A 19268-nucleotide genomic window follows, 5' to 3' on the forward strand; every position below is an offset into this window, starting at 1 on the left:
CATTGAAACTGAAACTGATTTGATGTAGTCATTCTCACACTGAGGTGGAGAACAGATGAGCAGCCAGGCATTTTCTTGCCTGCATTGTTTAATTCATCAGGAATTTATAGATCTATCTGAAGATTCATTTGAACATTCTTATGCCTCCACCACAAAGTGTAGCTGGAGGCAATATGTTTTCGAGTTGTCCATCCATTCGTCCATAGTCAATTTTGTGGACGACAAAATGTAAGCATTGTGTGACATATCTAAATGAAACTTCAGATTCAGATCAGATTAAGATCTTATTTCATTTTCCAATATAGGAAATTTTGCTGTTGACATTTTTACAAATAGGGATATCTACATGCATACATAATGTACATACATAAATACAAATATATATAAAATACAGTTCTCAATATACAATTATACAATAATATACTCATAATAAAGTAAACAAATACATAATTACCAGTTTATTATTTATTATGATTGACTGTATTTACAGATCAAGAACAGAGATAAGGAAATGTGAAGTCCGTGCTTCATCAACCTAAACCATTTTCCTGACCACATTAAAATATAACATTAATGAAGAAAATGATTGACATTCCCTAATATTTATATTTATTTCAAAATCATGTTATTGCATTCATATGTCAATTTGTCCCTTCACAATCATCTTGTCAGCATTTTCATTTTACTGACTTCAAAAATAACCATAAAATTATCCAGCAACATTGAGTAAATTTATCTCCCAAATAAAGAACATACATGTACATCCTTTGCATATCCTCTACGTATCCCCCAATACACACACATACACACAGGTGTAGGCAAGCAACAACCCAAAAAAAAAAAAAAAAACCCACACTCACACGCTCACACACACAAATCTACACACACACATAATCTGTCACATTGTAACTAAACATAAAAAATCAGAGGAGAGTAGTGTAATGTAGCGTACCTGTACTGATGTCACACACCCACAGATCATATGCACACAAGCACATCCCTGCAGATACATGCACACACACACATACAGTCACACTGTACAGGACCTACACAAACAGAAACTCAAGAGGACAGTGTACATCCCGTCATGATTGACATAACCAGGGAGGTGAGACGTCTCACCTCCCTGACATTACATACACAGGCACACCTGAAATGCATATACACCCTTACACACACACAGACACACACACATGCACGCACACACACATACAGACACAAAACATACCCGAGATCACAGACTAAGGAAGAATGGAAGCTGCAGTCCACATGAACATGTTGGGGAAACAAAATTCACATTTACTATAATTGGCTGCATGGATAACATCCGATGTGAAAAAAAAGAAAAAAGAGGTGGCGCTTAACATGTTTACATCTAGCATATTTACATTGTAGGTATGTATGATCAGACAAAGCTGTTCCCATTAACCTTTGGGTGCACATGCACAAAGTGAAAGATCATAAGGTCATGGTCAAATTCTAGAATTTCCCTATTTCCTCCCATATCTTTACAATTAATCAGCCAAAACAATATATGAAGGTGTTTTCATGAAACTTAGTGTATACATGCAATTCCAGATGAAGATTCTCTAGGGAAAGGTTTAGGGCATGGGTTCAAATGTCAAAAGTCAAGTGGAAATTCTAAAATCCATGTTTTTTGTCCATGACTAAAGGCATCTTCATGAAACTTTTGCAGTTTTGAGTCATTGAGTCAAAGGTCAGATCAAATGATAATCACACAATCTAATGCTGAAATTACCCTATTTTCTTCATACCTTGAAAAAAGACTCAATGTATCCACGTAAACAAACTTGGTGTATACATTCAGTGCAGTGATTCCATAGGGGAAGATTTAAGTTATGGGGTCAAAGGTCAAGTGAAAATGCTAAAATTTCTATATTTTTTTTCCATATTTTGAAATTAGCTCAAAAAATTTTAATTAAAAAAGGGATGAGTTACTACCAGATAATGATTTTTGCTAATAGCATGTAACTTTCATCTCACATTGGCAAGATGTACTGTAGACTTATTGGAAGAATAATGCAATGTATCAGAGGCATACCAGTTGACATAGTGACATTTCTAGTTCCAACATGTAAAGTTGAAGTAGAATTTTGTCTTTCAATTAATTCTGTAACTTATCAGTTGTTGATCATTTCTCTTCTACAACCCTGTAACTCAGGAGAAATATGCTCATGAAATCTGATAGCAGCATAATCTTCAATTGTCAAAAGAGAATAGGTTTGCTTCATTAACAGTTTTGATATTTTGTGCAGTACCTGGTACATCTGTTGAAGTTCATGCTCCATGAAACACATTGTAGAACAGTTGGAATATTAATCCAAAGCATTCTTTATTTGACTTTGTTGCAACAGATAGATTATATACATTCATGTCTATCACCTTGATCATTTCTTGTCAGCCCTGCAGACGTAATTCATGGCACAATCGAAGAGCATGCTCTCACCATCTACATTGCCTTGCTGAGAAGAAAGGTAAACTTGATGTGTATGAACTATGTAAGTGAGTATGTAAATAAGTGAGTATGCAAATATTTGTTATTCTTGTTTCATTTTCAGGAGATTTGGTTGAAAGGTAAACTTTTTGTGTGTTTGTTTATGGACATCCATTGATGTCATACTTCTTGTCAGAATTTTGGGCAAAATCAAAGTTAAACTTTACTACTGTGCCATGTATGAGACTTTGCCAGAAATGCCACTGACTTCAAGCATGTACTGTACTGAAGGAAGGAGCACAGTATATGCATATGTTTAATCAGGGTTAAATATTATTGTTTATAGAAGTCATGGGTCAAAGGTCAAGTGTAGCTTGTTACGGACATCCTTATCAAAGTTATCATAAAAAGACAGTTGTAGAGGAATCAGACAGAACAGTGTGAGTCCAGTAAAGTGTGTTGTGGTATGAAGAGACAGATGATATTGTGATGTCATATTTGTTTTTTTTCCCAAGAATATTTTTGCTATGGGAATCAGAGAGTCTACCAATATTGATGTTGGTTATTGATGTTGGTTGCAACCACATTTGCAAGCTAGTTTTCTTTTGTTAACCCTACAAGTATGTAGTTTGAGACGTCCCTATGAAGTTGTGACTATCAACTTTTGGGTGCACATGCCCAAGGTCAAAGGTCAAAAATCAAGGTCATATTCTTAAAATTTCACTATTCCCCCCCCCCATATCTATGCAATGCCTGAAGGTCAAGTCTGCTCTTTGTGAATCTACCCTTCACTAAAAATCCATGGGGTCAAAGGGCAAGGGTCAAAGGTCAAATGAAATTGTTTAAACTCCTGAATACTTGCTCTCTTTTTAGCCGTCCGTCCAAATGAAACTTAGTTCCTAGACACCCGACACATTTGTGACAAACATGTCATTTCAACTTTTGGTGTTTTGGGGTTTTTTTGCCAATTATGTGGAACTGTCATCTCACATTGTCAAGCCGTACTGTAGACCTATTGGGAGAACCATGCAATATGGCAAAAGCATGCCAGTTACCAATTCTAAAGTGATCTTTCTAGTTCCGTTTCATTTAACTTGAAAACAAAGATTAAGTTAAGATTTGAGTGCAAGCTAAGTTTGGGTCTTGCAATGCATTGTACATTGACAACATCAACCTCATGAAATTTATGAATGGAGTTGTGACTAAGTACTGTGAAAACACGAAACATCCAAGATCTTCCTTCATATCTGTTATGACACTTTTGCCTCTTATGGCTCCACCATGAATTGTCGCCAGAGGTATTATGTTTTTGGGTTGTCGCCCATCCGTCTGTCCTTCTGTCCGTTATCAATTTTGTGGACATCATAACTAAGAACAGCATGAGGCATCCAAATGAAACTTGGCTTACAATGATGTTTGTATGATTTTTTGGTTAATGGGGTCAAAGGTCAGGTGAAAATCAACATATCTGCTGAAATTACAGTATTTTCTCTATACCTTGAAAAATTACTGAATACATTCACTTAATTAGACTAGGGTATATACAAGTATTACTTAGGAATGAGTTAATATATGTATTAAAGTCTGCATCACAAAACCACCAAAAAGTCACCTAACATGAATTAATAGTGAAAGGCAGATTCTGAAAGAACTGACTCTTAAGCTTTATAATGATGTATAACTCAATACTATAAACAGACTTTCCTAACCTGTCTAAATAGTGGAAAGAAAGTTCACACTCTTGAAAAGAGTGTACTGAGAAAAGAAGCTTCAAGGTTTAAGTTCTATTCAAGCACATAATCTCACCAAGCTGTGCGCTGTGCAATGAATGGGGGAAAAAAAAAACAGGATGTGAAACTCTAGCAACCACAATGAAGGGATTATCAGGGCAAAAATTTTGCATATATATTCTATACGCACATTCTGTACAGGATTGAAGTTAACTTTCGAGCCAGTAGCATCATCTTTTCAAAGGTTATGAGAGTTAGGACTGTAGAGTGTTGGAAGAGTTTGTAGATAATAAAAAGGGGCCTCTAAACCATACCTGATCATGCGTGTTCACAATTTCCCATTTGCTTTTTTATCCCTCACTTTGGAATTATGCAGAAGAAGTTTTTTTTTTTTTTTTCCAGAAAGTGTACAAAACTAAAGATTGACCCAGCTTACCTGTTTCAACTATTTTGAGTGCTCACGCAAAATCAGGTGTGCAATTTTTGTTCTTGTTGTGATGCATGGTCACATAGAAAAATTTGGGCCATGGGATCAAAGGTAAAATGATGTTAAAATGTCACCATTTTTCCCCATATTTTGAAAATAGCTCAAAGTATTGTCATGAAAATTGGATATTACCAGTTAATGATTATTTGAAGAAAAATGTGGGGTCAGAGGGCAATACTTATTCTCTGAAACACTTTAGCTATCATCAAAATAGAATCTGTTTCAAGGAATGTATAAACATTAAACACATTTGTGATTGTGCCATCAAGCTTTCAAACATGTTATTTCAATTTTTTACCAGTCAGGTGATTGATTCACCGTGAATCTCATCTCACACTGTCAAGGTGTACAACAGACCTGTGGGAGAATAATGCAATGTGGCGGGGGCATACCAGTCAGACATTGCTAGTTATACCCCCGCCACACATAGTATGAAGGGGGTATATAGGAATCACCGTGATGGTGGTCGGTCGGTCGGTCGGTCGGTCTGTTGCAAAATCTTGCGTCGCAAACTCCTCCTACAGTTTTGAAGCAATTAAAATGAAACTTAGGGTAAATGATGATATTGAGGTATAGATGTGCAAGACGTGTTTTTTGTGTTTGTCAGACAATGCGTTGCCGTGGTAACCATGATTTTACCAAACCTTGTGGATTGAATAACTTCCTTAGTATTTAAGCAATGAATTTCAAAATTGGTATCTATGATGATCTATAGGTGTAGTTATGTAAGACACTCTTTGTGTTTGTACTTGAGAAAGCGTTGCCATGGTAACCGCATGTTTTCTGCGAAATCTTGTGGAGTGAACAACTTCCACAGTTTTGAAGCAATTGAAATCAAATTTGGTAGGCATTATGGCCTTGAGGCGTAGATGTGGAACACATAATTTTTGTGTTTGTCAGACAAAGCATTGCCATGGTAACCATAATTTTACCCAAACCTTGTGGATTGAATAACTTCCACATCATTCAAGCAATTAAGATCAAATTTAGTATGTATGATGGTCGGCAGGTGTAGTTGTGCAAGACACCAATGTGTTAATATGAGAAAAATGTGTTGCCATGGTAACCACTCATTTTTTAATCAAATTGAACCATTTAATCTATGAAGGTGAAATTTGGTGTGTATGATGCTCTTTAAGTGTAGTTTTGCAAAATGTCCTTTGTATTTGTATTGGACAATGCGTTGCCATGGTAACCGCACATGTTTTTTTTTTTTTTTTTAAATCCTGTGGAGTGAACTTCTTCCACAGTTTTCAAGCAATTGAAACCAAATTTGGTAGGCATTATGGCCCTGAGGTATAGATGTGGAACACATAATTTTTGTGTTCGTCACACAAACCGTTGCCATGGTAACCACAATTTTACCAAAACCTTGCAGATCGAATAACTTTTCCATCATTCAAGCAATTAAAGTCAAATTTAGTATGTATCATGATCTAAAAGTGTAGTTTTGCAAGACACCAATGTGCTGGTTTAAGGAAAATGTGTTGCCATGGTAACCACTCATTTTTGTATCAAAATAAGCCATTCAAGCTATGAAGGTCAAATTTGGTGTGTATGATGGTCTTTAAGTGTAGTGATGCTGAGGGAAAGCATGTTTCCATTTGCTGTAAGTTTTATACTCAGTGTCAACTCTGTAATTGTACAGTAAACTTAAATTATTCTGTTTCCAATTCGACAAATGCACAAACTTGGTATTAACGTCATTGCCCTCATGACATCACATACTATAAAGCAACACTAGGGGCGGGGGTATTAATCACCTTCAGTGATAATTCTAGTTTGATTCTACTATGCCAACAGGAACATGAAGTGGCAGCACAATGACCAAATCAGTTCTTTCCCAGGCCTCATGTTAGACTCATTTGGCATGTCTTTACTGTTTAGGAGGAGCACATTTAAACTTGGGCTTGAAATGTCGCTCAGTATGAATTTTTCCCTCTTTAATTTCATACACTTTTTGCTTTGCAGGTTACCATGCTTGGCTCTGAAAACAGCCAATCAGAGAAGAGCTCTGATTTGAATACCTCAGCTGGGTTGCCTGAAGGTCTAACAGAGGAGGTATTGAAGCCATCTCTGATATGCTCTACCTGTCAGTATTGTAGTGTACTCAGATTATCAAGTATGCCATACTATCATTCTCCAAACAACATTTGTTACTGCACACTAACTTTTCCCACTTCCCAAAGTGCATACATCTTATATCATCTTACTTGATGTTTGAATCTGTATCATCATATTATATTACAATTTGTAGTAAATATGTCATTCAGTGGCAGGATGGTACTGTGGTATTCAGTGCATGTTTGTGATGAGTTATCAGCTTGTTATTTTGTATTTCTGTGTTGACAGACTGTCAAGAAACAATTGCAAATTTTTTGCCATATCAAACATGGGGTATGGACAGGTGAGGAAATGTTCAGCCAGAACATCATGCTCAGCTATCTTGTTTTTGAAGAAAAAACATGTACTTTAAGTAGATACCTGAGTGGATTTAGGACATGGACAGTAAGAATAAAAAGTCCAATGATGTGATTGTGACCAGGAAGCTACAACACTGATACTGTACATGTATACACATAAAGTCACTGTATTGTGCAGAGCAGTATAGAACATCCCTTCCAAACACTTCAATTCTAATTCTTAGTCTAATTTATCCAAACTGGTTCTGGTCTCAGAAATTTTGACCATACTACTGTCACATCTTTCTTTACTTGTCCCTGGTACATCTGCAGTTTGACTATTATTCTATCTAGGTTATGAATCATTAATGATTTAGTAGATAGATATTTCCATGAGTGGAGAGATGCTGTATTAATGCCAAGTGTGTGCTATAATTACTCACAAGTGGAGTATAGAGCTTTCGAGCTTTAATATTTCATTGGCTTTGGTCTTCTCTGTCTTTAACTATGAAGTTTAAATATCACATGGGACATCACGTCACAAAATTTACCCCCCACCAAAAAAGAAAAAGAAAAAAGATGCCAGATGAAATTTTGTCAGATTTTGAAAAAGTTTGTCTAGGGTTAAGGTGACGGAAAACTCATCAAATTTGATGTTCTTAACCCACTGTCAGATAAATGAGAGTGAAAGCCCAACATCCAGGAAAATGTTTGTTGAAGAATGGGTTTTAGAGTCTTTTGAAGAACACATGCTCTATATTCACAGGAAAGGGGAAAAAAAAGGATTTGAAACTCCACACCATTCATAAAGAAAGAGATCATCATTTTTTAGCAGGGTAGTTGTGCACACTGGAGTTCATGCTGAGAAAACCTAAACCAAAAGACAGGGGTTTACAAAAACTCTGAAGAACACTACATAAACTTCATTTTGTGCTTTTGAATTGCAGACTTAGATAAAAGGATTATATTTTTTTAATGAAAAATGCAGAAAATGACCATGCTCGCTACCCAGAGGACATATATTCAGGCTCAACAAGACATGGTCCCATGTGATATTTGTGGGCTTTGCAATGCATCCTCATATGTATACAATGTTCATCATACATGAATGCTGTGTGTTTATGTGTGTACATAGTATGTATTTATCTTAATATCTGATAAAGAATCACTCCAGAGTTATTCTTATTTTGGGAAGTCCAAGATAAGGAGCGCGTAACGTATGGGACATTTCAGAGGTTTTTATGGCCTGAAAAATAGTGTAAAGGGCCTTTGATTATGTTGAACTTCATCATGGTGATTGATGTCTAAAGGGAAAAATAATCATGTGAAAATAGTGATAGATGACCTTACCTTGACAAGTATCTTAGAAGAGAAAATATGTGCCGTTACATATGGGACCAGGGGGGAAAAAAATCATATTTTAACAAATTTTTTTCAACCTGAAAATTCTCTCAAAGTATTTTATCTTGTAACTCAGTGTGATAAAAGTCACAACACTCAGATTATCACAGGTAAGTTCTATGTCATCAGGCAAAAAGCTCTAATGACAGGTTCTTATTAGAGACAGATATGATGTGTTACATATGGGACAGTTCTAATAATATGGGACATTTGTCCCTCATTTCTTAAGTATGTGGAGAACCATAATTATGGGGGGGGGGGGGGGGGGCGTGTCCGATTATTGAAGTGAAATCAATTGCAATTATTCAAATATTGATGTAGATTGTCAAGAAAATAATATTCCCAGAATATTTACCGTCATAATCATATCTAATTATATTTTATACTTTTATATCCAACCTTAGTATGCAGGCCCGTGATTTTATTTTATTTTTTTTAGAATAGTTCTGACTAAAACATTGAATAATCAAGTGTTAACTTTCATGGATGAAGGGCAGTTTTCCATTCATTTGCAACAAAAAGCAGCTAGATGCAAGAAACATTAATTTGAATAAATATGAAGTACCTGCTGCACAGAACCTCAGTAATCTAGTGGATATATACAGTACATCTGTCAAGCAATCAGGTTGTTAATTGGAGTCAAACCCAAATACAGTTGTATGTATGCTCATGATTTTTATCATCATCTACTACTTAAACACTGAATAATCTGGGGGGGGGGAGGGTTTTGTTTGTTTGTTTGTTTGTTTGTTTTTACATGAATAAAGGGCAATTTGTTAATCACTTGCAATAAAAAACAATTTTATGCAAGAAACAGTAATTTGAAGGAACATCTTCATCATCATCACATACATATGTTGTAGCAAGCTAGTGCTCTGCAATTAGTAGTGAACAGTACCTTATGTAATTGAAAGTGTGTATGTGTGTTGGGTTTTTTTTTAAGGAGAATAAAACCCAAATATGTGACCATGCATCACAAAGCAAAAAAAAAGTGACAAATTCTAGCATAAGACCTCGTATCTGAAATTTTGGTGAAAATGACTTTTTTATATTAATGGTCAGATAATCAGATAAGTGATGTCCTGTCCAAATCCTAGCTGTTTTACCCCAAAAATGAAGCCACCATGGCATGTCAAAGGAAAGACTCTCCCATTTGATATAGTGCTTTGGCTGCCATATTTTTTTTGCTCTCCTGAACATTTGACATTTTGCAGATACGAGGTCTTGTCGCCCCAGCGACGTTATAATTTTTGCCAAGGTGTAATTCCTTTGAATTTCCACTTAAAATATTTAAGAATAAACCTTTAAAAATGCCTTCAATTTGTTATGTATTACGACACAACCTAATTTGCGTAATTATTAAATTGCATAATCCCTAGTTTTTCATAGCAAGTCAAACTATATGATGAACTTCTAATATCCACATTTTAATCAAAGATTACTTGTTTTCCTTTGAATAAATATGATTTTTTTTTATAATTGACCCATACGTAAAGCTATATTTCACATTTATACAAATTAAGCCCTTGAAATTACATAAACTGGCACAAATTTTTTTTCCTTCATGGAGTTTGAAACTTTAACTCATAAGCTTTAAAATGATATAAGACAGTCAATATTGAACAAAGGTAAAGTTTTGCCTCCTCCGGGGGACCTTATCTTGGACTTGCCCTTTTCTCAAAATCTGTATCTTCCTCCATCAAATAGCCATTTTATAGCTTTTATATACAACAGAGATGTAGATACTCCCACACATACAAATGATTATTATATGTTTGTTTTAGTCTTGTTTCCTGCTAATCTTTAACACACTGTACCTGATTTTCATCCCTTCCCTACTTGACCCAGGTTGCTAACTCGCTGTCCCAAACCTTTAGCTTTAAGTTCATGAGATCACCCTCCCAGCCCATAGCCCCAGCTTCCCATGACCCAAGACCCCCCTCCCAGTCCCTTTCCTCCCCTTCTTCCTCCCCTTCTTCCTCCTCACCATCATCAAATATTGCTGTGAATGCTCCTAGTATTCCTCGTGGGCAGCTGCCAGTGAAGGTTAGTCAATGCCTGGAGATTTACGGGTGCATGAAGGTTTATGCATGTAAAATCATGCCTATGTGCTTAATGTTAATTGTTAGTGGCACAAAAAGGTGGGTAGTTCATGCCTGGATGCACTCAGTTTAAATCAGGTTATTTCTACACTATACAAGATACAGGAAGGTCAGATGAATAGTGTTGATTACTGGTTGACTTGCAGTGATAGCCCATATAAGATATACATAAATTCAATATGAGTATTGATCTGTTTCTTCTTTTTTTTTTTTAATCATCATTTTTACATGCAAGTCTCTCCAAATAAAATGAAATAAATGATTAAATACCATAATTTTGTCACATAGCATTGCCAGTAAAGAATCATGATTTATCAAACAAACTTCACGCCAGATTGCTGCTCAGACAATGTGGGAAACATTTTTTGACTTATTCTCTCGAAAGGAAGCATAGAGCCAGATTTGACAGAATGAGTCACCTTCTTCAAATTGTAAATAAATGAATGCATGTCACTTCAATTTCTATCATCTTTCATGCCTTTGTCAGTTTTTGTATGGACTATATGCTGGCCACTGTTATCGTGCCAAAAAACAAATCGTATCTGATGTAATTCCTTGAGACTACCTTGCCCATACAGAGGAAGAAGACTTCTGTACTATATAATTGCATAGCACAAAATATTGGGATTAAATAGCTGAAATGCAAACACAGATATATTTGATACACCATCTCAGATGTGTCTGTCAAGAAGTAGTAGTTAGTAGTAGGTATGTATCGGTTAGTTGATCTAATTCTGTCTTTGGACGTTGCATCGTAAGATAAGAATTTTGCTTCTTTTTACCCACGCCGATGAAAATCGGCAGGGGGTTATGTAAAGGGTTCCGTATGTTTGTTTGTTTGTTTGTTTGTTTGTTTGTTTTTTTGTTTTTTTGTTTGTTTGTTTGTTTGTTTGTTTGTTTGTGTACAAGATAACAAGAGAACGGGTAAACGGATTTGCACAAAATGTTCAGGGAATGTTTGGATAATGACAGGAAAGAATCGATTAGATTTTGGTGATAATCGGTTGACCCTTGCAAATTCTGTGTGACCTTGAAGTTTTGACCCCATGGTATAGTGACCATTCCGAAAATTTCCCGTTTCTCACTTTGCGATTTTCCGCTACCATACGAAGACATAAACTCCCCAACGATCCGACTTCGCTGCTCAAATGTTCGTAAGAATTCCGAAATTTACGTTTAGGCCTATTTGAGGGACTATGTCCTTCTAGATTTATGAAAGTTCGTTCTCCGTCATCACAAACTGGCCCGTATTTTGATGATTTTTCAAATTAACATTGATTGTTTTTTTCGTTGGAGGAGCATTTTGCTCGGTCGCAGTCACACTGCACGATATGCGTGCTCAATGTCAATGCGTGTGCAAGGCCGCTGAAAATGCATCGCGCTCTACACTGTTGGTGCAAAATTGCACCGGGGACGTTGCGGCGCTCGTTGGTGGCCGAATACTGGTGCAGTAGACATTTGCATTCAACCCTTGCATTGAATAATTCCCGTAGACACTAATCATAGGGGTAATTGCCTAGGGGGTACGTAAATTTTGTTTTTCTTTTTTGCTTTTTGTGGATACCATCAAAGATCGTACACTCATACGACCTTTGATATTTGATGATTTTTCAAATTAACATTGATTGTTTTTTTCGTTGGAGGAGCATTTTGCTCGGTCGCAGTCACACTGCACGATATGCGTGCTCAATGTCAATGCGTGTGCAAGGCCGCTGAAAATGCATCGCGCTCTACACTGTTGGTGCAAAATTGCACCGGGGACGTTGCGGCGCTCGTTGGTGGCCGAATACTGGTGCAGTAGACATTTGCATTCAACCCTTGCATTGAATAATTCCCGTAGACACTAATCATAGGGGTAATTGCCTAGGGGGTACGTAAATTTTGTTTTTCTTTTTTGCTTTTGTGGATACCATCAAAGATCGTACACTCATACGACCTTTGATATCATCACACTCTCGGCTTGCTATAATCAAAATATCCCGCAAGAAAACGGCGTATTTCTCGATTTTTAGCGCTTTTTCCGCGACCCGTCGCGTAGACAATACTCTTAAAACTGGACTTAATTCGCGCGCGCTTGGAAAAGTTCCGATTCTGCACTTTTGACGGTGGAATTTGGGATTTTCGATGGATTTTTGGAGGAGACTTATCAAGGACTTTCCTGTACGTGAATGAGTGTTAATACCGTATGTGTAATTATGTGATTTGCGTGTGATGTGACTGTAGAACCAAAGATCGTACACTTCAGTGTACGATCTTTGGTAGAACTCACTGGCTGGTGATAAAGCACACTGGCAATTAAGTGGCCGAATTCTGGTAGATGACCGAATGCACATTATGTTTACCCCGACTTTGTACTTAGGCGTGGGTCTGCCGCCTTTGACGGCCCCTCTCTAGTTTGTTTGTTTGTTTGTTTGTTTGTTTGTTTGTGTACAAGATAACAAGAGAACGGGTAAACGGATTTGCACGAAATGTTATGGGGATGTTTGGATAATGGCAGGAAAGAATCGATTAGATTTTGGTGATAATCGGTTGACCCTTGCAAATTCTGTGTGACCTTGAAGTTTTGATCCCATGGTATAGTGACCATTCCGAAAATTTCCCGTTTCTCACTTTGCGATTTTCCGCTACCATACGAAAACATAAACTCCCCAACGATCCGACTTCGCTGCTCAAATGTTCGTAAGAATTCCGAAATTTACGTTTAGGCCTATTTGAGGGACTATGTCCTTCTAGATTTATGAAAGTTCGTTCTCCGTCATCACAAACTGGCCCGTATTTTGATGATTTTTCAAATTAACATTGATTGTTTTTTTCGTTGGAGGAGCATTTTGCTCGGTCACAGTCACACTGCACGATATGCGTGCTCAATGTCAATGCGTGTGCAAGGCCGCTGAAAATGCATCGCGCTCTACACTGTTGGTGCAAAATTGCACCGGGGACGTTGCGGCGCTCGTTGGTGGCCGAATACTGGTGCAGTAGACATTTGCATTCAACCCTTGCATTGAATAATTCCCGTAGACACTAATCATAGGGGTAATTGCCTAGGGGGTACGTAAATTTTGTTTTTCTTTTTTGCTTTTGTGGATACCATCAAAGATCGTACACTCATACGACCTTTGACATTTGATGATTTTTCAAATTAACATTGATTGTTTTTTTCGTTGGAGGAGCATTTTGCTCGGTCGCAGTCACACTGCACGATATGCGTGCTCAATGTCAATGCGTGTGCAAGGCCGCTGAAAATGCATCGCGCTCTACACTGTTGGTGCAAAATTGCACCGGGGACGTTGCGGCGCTCGTTGGTGGCCGAATACTGGTGCAGTAGACATTTGCATTCAACCCTTGCATTGAATAATTCCCGTAGACACTAATCATAGGGGTAATTGCCTAGGGGGTACGTAAATTTTGTTTTTCTTTTTTGCTTTTGTGGATACCATCAAAGATCTTACACTCATACGACCTTTGATATCATCACACTCTCGGCTTGCTATAATCAAAATATCCCGCAAGAAAACGGCGTATTTCTCGATTTTTAGCGCTTTTTCCGCGACCAGTCGCGTAGACAATACTCTTAAAACTGGACTTAATTCGCGCGCGCTTGGAAAAGTTCCGATTCTGCACTTTTGACGGTGGAATTTGGGATTTTCGATGGATTTTTGGAGGAGACTTGAAAGGACTTTCCTGTACGTGAATGAGTGTTAATACCGTATGTGTAATGATGTGATTTGCGTGTGATGTGACTGTAGAACCAAAGATCGTACACTTCAGTGTACGATCTTTGGTAGAACTCACTGGCTGGTGATAAAGCACACTGGCAATTAAGTGGCCGAATTCTGGTAGATGACCGAATGCACATTATGTTTACCCCGACTTTGTACTTAGGCGTGGGTCTGCCGCCTTTGACGGCCCCTCTCTAGTTTTCTTTTTTATCGCCACAAAGTGTCACCGGAGGCACTGTGTTATCCAAGTTGTTTTTCCATCTATTCGTCCATAAACGATTTTGTTGACAACATAACTTAAAAATCATGTAAAGTATCCGAATGAAATTTGGCATATGTATGTATTAGTGGAAGGAGCTGAGCTTATCACTTGTGTGCACATGCACCGAAGGTCAAAGGTAATGGGTCAAGGTCAAATTCTACAATGTCACTATTTCCTCTGCACTGCAATGTCTTAAGTTACTTTCATGAATTTAATGTACACATGATTACCAGATAAAGATACTCTAGGAAAGTTTTGGGCCATGGGGTCAAATGTCAAGCAAAAACGCTAAATTTTCTCTTCTTTTCTCCATATCTCATAAATGGCTACAGGTATCGTCATGAAAATTAGTACATATATGTGTACACTGTACCAGGTCATGTATTGCCTGACATTGAGTCTTTTGAGAAGTTTTGGGTCGTGGTGGCAACGGTTTAATAGATTACTATGCTTGAAATTGCAAGTTTTCTCCATACCATGAAGATGGCTCAATGTTTACACTTCATTAAACTTGGGATATACGTGCATGACTGCACAATGTTTCTGTGGCCAGATTTGGGCCATGGAGTCAAAGGTCTGGTAAAAATGCTAAAATTTCACTATTTTACCCTATTTTGAAAATGGCTCAAAATAGTGCCATGAAAATTGGTGTATAGTCGTTAGCAAGTTGTGATTATTTGGAGAAAGTTATGAGCCCTGGAATCAAAGATCAGAGGTCAAATGAGACAAGGATTGTATTTATATTCACTCTGCTTTTTTAGGGGGTTATGCTATCAATCTTTCAAACATGTCATTTCAGTTTTTTGCCAGTCAGGTGAAACTGTCATGTCACATTGTGAAGATGTTTTGTACAGCTATTGGAGAATAATGTGGTATAGAGAGGCATCTATACATTATACTTAAATACCCTTTATGAATCTATTTGTACCAGGTCCTTTAAAAAAAAAATACTTCTTGATTTGCATGTATTTCATATGTCATGTCTGCAGCAGTTGCTTCCCCAGAGTTTATCAAGTAAATAACTTAGTACCGGTATTACGTTCTCATGTTCTGATGATTTGTACCATCAGAAGTTGGCAGCCAGCAAGATCCCTGTCTCAAGCACAAGACGTCAACAACAGCAAACACTTAGCAGGGAAGATCAAAGCCAGCATCTACCTGGAGAGGCAGTACAGCAGCCATCTTCCAGAGAGGAACATAAGCCGACAGCATTATCCAGGGAGCAAGAGAGCAGCTTCAAGTTACCATCAGGGATTCCTGTGAGGAAGGTGACCCAGAAACTTTCCTCTGTCAAGCCCATCCAGACAAGCACACCTTTGTCAAAGCAGAAGCAGGATCGTGGCATGAAGTCAAGACTGCAGTCAGAGCAGAGAGGGGATGGTGAGGGTACTGCTGTAGAAGACAAGGCATCTCCTAATGAAGCAGAATTAGATGTATCGGACATTGGGGAATATGATGAAGATGTGCCAAATGAGCGTAATGCACCAACTGATGGTTTAGACATGGATGGAACAGGTGTTTTGAGTGGAGACAAGAGACCTAGAAATACAGGGACAGTTGACAGAAGGACAGAAAAGACAGGAGCATCACTGGATGAGAAGAAACAACATACAAACAGGGTGAACAGAACCACTGATGTGGAGGAGGTGCATCTGTCAAGCTCATCATGTAGAAGTACTGAAACTGATGCATACCACAGAGACAAAAATCAGCCTCCTATATCAAGAAGGGCAGTAGACCCACAAGAGTCATCACAAGTACACATAGATACAGACAATGCAGATCTTGGAAGTGAATATGTGGATGAAGTGGGTAAATTTTTGGAAGACATTCATGACAGAGATAAAGAAGTCCTCAGAAAGGATGGAAATACACAAAGAGCTGTGGCAGATCAATTGATTCAAGAGGAGGAAGATGAAGGTGAGAGCATGAATAAACAAGCGAAGACACCAATGGCATCCAGGCAGGATTGGAAAGGCATAGATGGCAAGTGGTCCAAAGGAGATGGATCTTTTGTTGACGAGGAGGGTGGCCTGCTCAGAAAGGGTAAAGATTTGTTTTGAATTTGTTTTTTGTCTCAACCTAGATGACAAAGTGCAGACAATTTGCCTATTCTCAGCTTGATTTCAGTGCCCATTCCCAAGAGTGTGTACATTCATAGATTTGGATTAATTTCATCAAAAAAAGCTGCTGTTTTGATGAGTACATGATAGTGACAAGGTCTGGGCTGTAATTTAGGGATGGACTGCAGCTACACTGTATTTTAGAAGGATCATTCACAGTACTATTGTTCTGTGTTCATTGCTGAGAATACAAATTTGTATATATGCAACTGATTTACAAATTGCCATACATCAATTTACATTGATGTATGGCAATTTGTCAATCAGTTGCATATATATTCAAGCACTGAATTGATCAGTGTTTTAGTAGTATCCATGATAAAAGAAATCATGGGCGTGTGTACTCAAAGTACACTGTATGTATGCCCATGATTTCTTTTATCATGGCTACTACTAAAACACTGATAAATTCAGTGCATTTTTCCGTCAATGTACGGCAGTTTGTCAATCAGTTGCAAAAAAAATCTCAACGGAAGATTTTCGTGAATTTGAACAAATTTGAATAGTTACTCTTATCCGTGGCTGTCATTGCCTTTTTAAGATAGTATGTGGCATTAATACTGTAAAACATGATATATTCGCGGCATGAAATTTTCACGAATTGGAGCCAACAGCCTTTTTCGTGGCATGAAATTTTCGCGAATTGCTACTGGCATTCAATGCATGTAGTGTAGACAAAAGCTTTCGCGTGCATTTTAATTTCGTGAATTTTGGCCCTCGCGAAATTCGCGAAATTAAAATGCGAGCGAAAATTCCTCGTTTTACAGTACTTTACTTATAGGTTTCGAAAGTTTGTGATGACTTATGCTGACTTAGGGAAAGAGAACTTCTCATCTCTTTTTGTAGTTTGCTTTGGACTACAGCTTCCTATCAATTGTGGTTTAGAGGTCACTGTTATGTTGCATACATGCCCATGAAACCATGATACACTCATTGTAGGTACAGAGCTGTCATTTGTGCTTCCCAAGGGGCTGGACCTTTCTGGTGGTCGTGGTGATGAGTTGCTGGCTATGCTGGAAGCCATTGGCAATGAAGGAAGACAGTTGAGGCAGGAATTGAATGAGGCAAAGGCAAGAGAGGACTTCCTTACCAAAAAGGTTGGTTAAATGAGCTAGACACAAATGCATGTAGAATAATTTCAAATTTGAACTCAAACTGAGGCTCTCTCGAAAGCTAGTCCCTTTTTTCTCCATGCAGCAGTCCAAGACACATTTTTAGCTCACACCTGAGCCAAAGGCTCAAATGAGCTACATTGTGGTCAACCACTGTCCCTTGTGCATGGTCCAATGTACCCCATGCCTAATACATAACCTTTTCACATTTTCAGCTTCTTCAAAAAAATTGTATGGGGAATTTTCATCAAACTTGGCAGGTAGCATCCTTAAGGGGATAGGATCTCCATGTGTGCAAATGGGCACCATGCCCTGAGTCCCTAAATTGAGAAATCTTTGGAGCAAAAAATTTTATAGAGCCAGATGTGATAGAGCTAAGTTAGTGCTATGAGTAACAACATTGGTGACTATAGTTTCAGGTTTGTTCATGACGGCTCCAGGGACGCTTCCTCTGGGGCCCTGAGGGACAACACAAAGCTCCCAAATTAAGGAATTTTTAAAATTCTTCTCTTAATCTCTGAAAATACTCAGAAAACTCCAAAACAGAAAACTCCAAAACATAATACACTGAATTAAAGTCATGACATGAAAGGCTCATATATTTCTGTGATGTTGCAATGCCACTCCATTACAATGCTAAAATGCTAAGTTTTGTGTAACAAGTTCAATTGTGTAGAATTGCTTTCTTCAGTTGTTCTGCTTCCGTGAGCACCCAATCATGCATTCTCGCGTGAAGCTGCTTTGTCAGCATCCTCATTCATTGATTTGTTACAAATTTTGAAAACCTTCTTATTCCTCATCCAATCACTATAAATTCTGAAACTCTGCCCATTGTAACAAATTTATAGATGTTCAGATAAAAAAGTCTGAAATCATCTACAAATTGTCCTTTCAGTGATAAGCTAAGTTAGTGCCATGAGTAAGTACTGTATATTGGTAACTGTAGTTCAAAATCTTTTCAGGGTAAATCAGGATGGGGGGAGGGGACGAATTTAGCACCTAACTGTTACATTTCATCTTCTTTCGAAAGCACATGGTCAAATTTGTCAGCAAATTTGTCAGATATTATAACTAGGGTGAAAAAAAAAAAAATTATATATACTAATGATCACCCAAACCCGGAACCCTGAATTAGAGAATCTCAACAACAACAAAAAAAAAACAGGAGAAAAAGTAGACCTACTCTAAGTAAATACATTAGTAAATGCACTTTCAAGGGTATTTATGGTAGATCCAGGGATGATCCCAGTAAGGCTGGGGCCGAAGGGGGGCCAGTTTTTAGCTCACCTGAGCTAAATGCTCACATCACCTATTGCGATCACTCACCATCCGGCGTGCATCATGTGTTGTGCGTAGTTCGTCGTCCGTCTTGCATAAACTTTTTTGTGCCTCCGCCATGAAGTGGTGCCGGAGGCTTTATGTGTCAAGTTGTCCATCCGTCTGTACGTCCGTCCGCATTCGTTTACGCGATAACT

General features: G+C 37.9%; 1 protein-coding gene across 2 annotated transcripts in view; it reads left to right on the plus strand.

Annotated features, from left to right (window-relative positions):
• The window catches only part of LOC139731434 (uncharacterized), a 65920-nt gene that overhangs the window by 36659 nt on the left and 9993 nt on the right, over positions 1–19268 (plus strand). Inside the window, exons 9-13 of one of the 2 annotated variants that reach the window (XM_071642320.1) lie at positions 2423–2495; positions 6644–6733; positions 10324–10521; positions 15629–16604; positions 17621–17778. In XM_071642320.1, the coding sequence (XP_071498421.1) occupies positions 2423–2495; positions 6644–6733; positions 10324–10521; positions 15629–16604; positions 17621–17778 (1495 nt within the window). Of the gene's footprint in view, positions 1–2285; positions 2496–6643; positions 6734–10323; positions 10522–15628; positions 16605–17620; positions 17779–19268 lie in introns of those variants that run through there. The other variant, XM_071642319.1, reaches the window with a different exon arrangement.

Source organism: Diadema antillarum, unplaced genomic scaffold (assembly GCF_040938485.1).
Source record: "Diadema antillarum isolate AM-2024a unplaced genomic scaffold, OU_Dant_1.0 seq00000371_RagTag, whole genome shotgun sequence".
Taxonomy (NCBI): Eukaryota; Metazoa; Echinodermata; class Echinoidea; order Diadematoida; family Diadematidae; genus Diadema; species Diadema antillarum.